The 4,706-nt window shown below is 49.6% G+C and overlaps 1 protein-coding gene across 1 annotated transcript in view; it reads right to left on the reverse strand.

The window, feature by feature from the left end:
- Positions 1-2,439: 2,439 nt before the first annotated feature.
- Positions 2,440-4,706, reverse strand: part of Cmtm8 (CKLF like MARVEL transmembrane domain containing 8) — a 53,751-nt gene continuing 51,484 nt past the window's right edge. The window contains exons 3-4 of the mRNA XM_031345310.1: positions 3,740-3,856; positions 2,440-2,829 (exon numbers count right to left, since the gene is read on the reverse strand). Coding sequence (XP_031201170.1) covers positions 2,746-2,829; positions 3,740-3,856 — 201 coding nt within the window. The 3' untranslated portion in view covers positions 2,440-2,745. The remainder of the gene's footprint in view (positions 2,830-3,739; positions 3,857-4,706) is intronic.

Raw genomic sequence — 4,706 nt, forward strand, 5'->3', positions numbered from 1 at the left:
AGACCAGGCTGGCCTCGAACTCAGAAATCCACCTGCCTCTGCCTCCCAAGTGCTGGGGGATTAAAGTCGTGGGCCACCACCACCCAGCTGACATACTTCCTTAACAAGGCCACACCTCCTAATTCCCCCCCAAGTAGTAGCATTCCCGGAAGACTAAGCATTCAAACATATGAGCCTATGGGGCCGTTCTGACTCAGACCCCCCAGACCTGGCTTCTCTTTGGGGGGACACGGTCTTGGAGTTGACTAGCTACCAGAGGTTAGGAAGGGAGTCTATATATTCACTTTTTAGACCAGCAGTTCTCAACCTCTCTAATGTTGCTGCGACCCTTTTAATACAGCTCCTCATGTTGTGGTGGCCCCAGTCATGGAACTATTTCACTGATGTTTCGTAACCATAATGTTGCTACTGTTAAGTAACTGTACGGTAACATCTGTGTTTTCCGATGGTCTTAGGCAACCCATATGAAGGGATCATTTGACTTCCAAAGGGATCTTGACCTTCAGGCTGAGAACGGCTGCTTTAGGCCATGTGGGCCGTGGGAACGCTTTCACCGTTGAGACCAGAATAGCAAGCGACACTGACTGGGTAGACTGCGAGGAGCAGCAGTCTGCGCAGTAACATGGGAACTGCCCACAGCCTTATTCTATCGTTCCAAGTGGCGGGCTGACCCGGGATGCTGCGGAGCACCAGATTAGCTGCAGGGCAAACCCAAGCGCACCAGTGAAAGAATCAGCGTCTTGCAGGGACCAGGAAGAGCCCCAGGAGTCAGTGGGGCATCATACTGAAGGAGCACGCCTTCAGCCCTGCACACGACACCAAGCCTGCCTTCCAGTGGACCAGGAAGAGCCTCAGGAGTCAGTGGGGCATCATACTGAAAGAGCGCACCTTTAGCCCTGCACACGACACCAAGCCCACTAACGTCTCTGTGGTTTATCTTGTTTTTAAAAACCCGAGTTGAAAGGTTACCCCAAGATACTTGCTGTAGCAGCAGGAACTGTCCCACCTATAAACACTTCCTCTCGGTGCGCCTGTCTGGCTCATTTGAGTTCTCCCTCCATCTGATAAGAGCTTCAGAAGATGTCACCGTTGCAGTCATGATAACAATTTGAGATGTGGAGACACACATCTCTGGGGTCAGCAAGATGATGAGAATGATGATGATGATGATGATGATGATGATGAGTGTGTACAGTGTGTACTCACAGGCACTCCAGAGAATAGCCTTAGATATAGTTCCTCACTCTTGCAAGACAGGGTCTGACTGGCCTGGAACTCCACAGGTAGGTTGCACTGGCTGACTGGAACCCCGAGGAGTCCATCAGTCTTTTCCTCAAGTGCTGGGATAATAACACACTACCAGGGCTGGAGAGACGGCTCAGCTATTAAAGGCTAGGCTCACAACCGAAATATAAAAGAACTACCAAGCCTGACTTTTTGGGGGGGGGGTGGGGGTGGGTTGATGTAGCCTCAGGCTGACCTGAACTCCTGATCCCCCCAGCTTCTAGCTGGGGTCATACCTGTGCACCGTTATTCCAGGTATTGAACTTGGGGCATCTGAAGTACTCATTCTAAGTGTTTTTGCTTCTGATGTGGGTCCTGGAAATCAAAGCCAGGTCCTCTGCTGGCAAGACAGATGAGCTATCTCCTCAGCCCTCAGCGAAGCGATTTAAAGGTGCCTGGACCTATTGATCCTTTTAATGGCTACTTCCTTATTTTAAGGTGTCCGAGAACAAACTAGCCCCTGCCCTGGCAGTGTCTTTTTGCAAGAGCTCATTGCTGAGCCCAAGGCCATGCATGTCTCGTTTGACGGCTCTAGGGTATGAGCTAGCATGTGAGAGTCGTTGGCACTGTGATGCCCAGATCAGAAGAGATGGGTCTCTCCTGCCACCCTGCCCTGGTGACTAAGGACAAGTGTTTTCTGACAAATATGGCTGCCTGAACATCCCTGTGTGGGTCAGGAAGCTTTGCTAGCACCCAGGTTCTGGGTGTGTCCCTTATCAGTCACACTCAACAGTAGCTGGGGTGTCGCCCCATTTAATCTGGTATCTTCCACTTGAGCTTTGGAGAGTTATCAGCAGGTAAGAGCCACACGCTGCTCTTGCAGGGAACCCAAGCTCAAAGCTGCCTACACACCAGCGACAGTGATCTGATGTCCTGCACGGATACACAGACACACTGTTAAAAATAACAATAAGCCTTTACAATGAAAAGTTAGCTTTGGGCCAGTGCGATGGGTCGGCGGGCAGAGAAAGGATCCTGAAGCCAAGCTTGGAGCCCTGAATTTTACCCCTGGGACCTGCAGGGTGGAAGGAGACAACTCACTCCTTCAAGTTCTCCTCTGAGCTCAATACACGCACTGTGGCACATTGGCGTCCCACACCCGTACACAAACACACATCCACAGGCACACACAAGAAACAAATGTAATCGCAAATGTTAGCTTTACAAACTCCACGTGTTCTTAACATTTAGCAATTTATTTATACATTGTGTAAGAAAAATAAAGCCTAGGAGGAAGTCAGGAGACCTCGGGGTTCCTTAGAAGCCACAGCACTTCCCAAGGAAATATCCAGCTTAATTGTAACAAGACACTGGGAGCTAATTTAGCTAAGATATAAAAACATTAGTTAAATACAATTCTGGGGCAATATTGTACATTATAGCTACAACCGTTTTTGTTTTTGTTTTAACCGTGGGATCCGTCCTGGTGTGTCTTCCTCTTTGTCATCTGAAGAAGGAGAGTCACTGTGCGGCCCTGGATCTCCAGGCTATGAAACTGAAGTACGTGTTCCCAGCGTAGCAGATGGTGACCAGGAAGGCAAAGAACTGTGGAGAATGAAGTGCGGAAGAGAGAGAGCTTCAGCACGCTATCTGACTAGAAAAGGATTGTTTCCTTCCACTGTGTCTGGTGTTCAAACTGCCCTGGACTCCATCCAGGGTTCCTTCTTTAATCCTACTTTATTGCTTCAATAGCCTTTTTCTTTAAAATTCATCATTACCACCAGCACCAGCACCAACACCACCATCATCATGTATGTGGTGGTCAGAGAACAACCCGTGAGAATCTGCTTTTTATCATGCAGGTCCAAACTCAGGTCCATCAGGCGTGGTGGCTGGTGCACACCAGTGTGGACTGGGTCATCCCTGCCTGTTTCCTCCTCTGGTGTGTTCTGGCCCCGCTTTCTGAGTTTCTGGGACAGGTTTGAACTCCTCAGGGAGTTCACTGAAGGGTCATGATGGAGCTGTGGGCGCCTAATCTAGTTCAGGTAACCTTAGACGGGGCTCAGCCTCCGGTGTCTGCCATCAGCTCTTAGACATGAGGTGAGCCAGCCGCTGCAGTATACACCCAGCCCGTGTTTGTGTCTATGAATCTCAATTTGCACATCTCTGCTAGGAGGAGCTAGGCGGGGTTCAGCTGCAGGAAGGGAGGTTGTCCCTGTCACTCTGCCCTACAAGGGTCCCAACTGCACACCACACCTTCAGCCATCACTCTCCTCAGCTGGCATATACTGGTGTATTCTTGCTATATGTTAACCCAAGCCCAGCCTATACGTTTTAATGCCTTGTTGGTTCTCAACCAGTCAACTGCTATATTGTTGCTATTGCATGTGGTCTTTGTATCTTGCACATAACATAACCCCCTCCCTGATGTAATGTGACGCCTTCCCTGATCCCGAACTGGCCGGCCCTGGAAGTTTCAGGAGGATGTGGGTGGCGTTTGGGATGGTTCACTCACCGAGGAGGCTGCCCAGCTGTTGAAGTTGTGACCTTCCTTCTCTGGGGAGACAGAAGATGCGTCTACTATGGCAGCTGAGAAGTACAAGACGAAGGCACTGCCATTAAAGCACAGGCCCTGTGAAGAGGGGCAGACTGTTGAGGGAAGGGGACCTCACGACAGGCAGGAACTGTACCCAGGTGTGCAAGGGAACCAAGGGCACAGCTTGGGGGGGCTGAGAGGAGAGCGTCACTGTAGCCCGTGACAAGGTTCGCAGGTGAGCTACTGAAAACTTACATTCGACAGAAATAGCTCAATTTTATAAGTTACAAACAAAAATGGAAACTATGTATTTAGTATGTGCTGCTTAATACATTGCCTTTAGTAATTTAAGCCTAGGAAGACAGACAGACAGACAGACAGACAGGGAGGAAGGAAGGAAGGAAGGAAGGAAGGAAGGGTGAATAGAGGGGGTGGGTCTCATTTCCCTGGAAGGTTCCTGTGACTTGGTTTCGTGTCCAGAAATTTAGAGAGGTTCATATACCTTCATCATTTGTCAAATGACATACTTCCCACCTTTTAAAAAATGGTTGGGGGGCAAGCATGGTGGAGTACTCTTTCAATGGTTGGGGGGCAAGCATGGTGGATGGAGCATGCCTTCAGTGGTTGGAGGGCAAACATGGTGGAGCATGCCTTCAATCCCAGCATCTGGGAGACAGAGGCAGGTGGATCTCTGTGAGTTTGAGGTGAGCCTCATCTACACAGTGGGTTCCTCCCTGCCAGGGTTACACAGGGAGACCTCGTCTCAAACAAAACAAAACAAAAAAAAACCCACCTAAAAACATTAAAAAGAAAATCACATCTGTTCAAATGATAACTAGACAGGTTCCAACTTGGTCAGAGCAATGGTAAGAAAGAGGCTGTTCTAGCTAGGAAGCAAGTAGCCCAGTTGGTGGATGCCTGCCTGCCTGCCTGCCTGCCTGCCTGC

The sequence above is a fragment of the Mastomys coucha genome, unplaced genomic scaffold (assembly GCF_008632895.1).
Source record: "Mastomys coucha isolate ucsf_1 unplaced genomic scaffold, UCSF_Mcou_1 pScaffold23, whole genome shotgun sequence".
In the NCBI taxonomy this organism is placed as follows: Eukaryota; Metazoa; Chordata; class Mammalia; order Rodentia; family Muridae; genus Mastomys; species Mastomys coucha.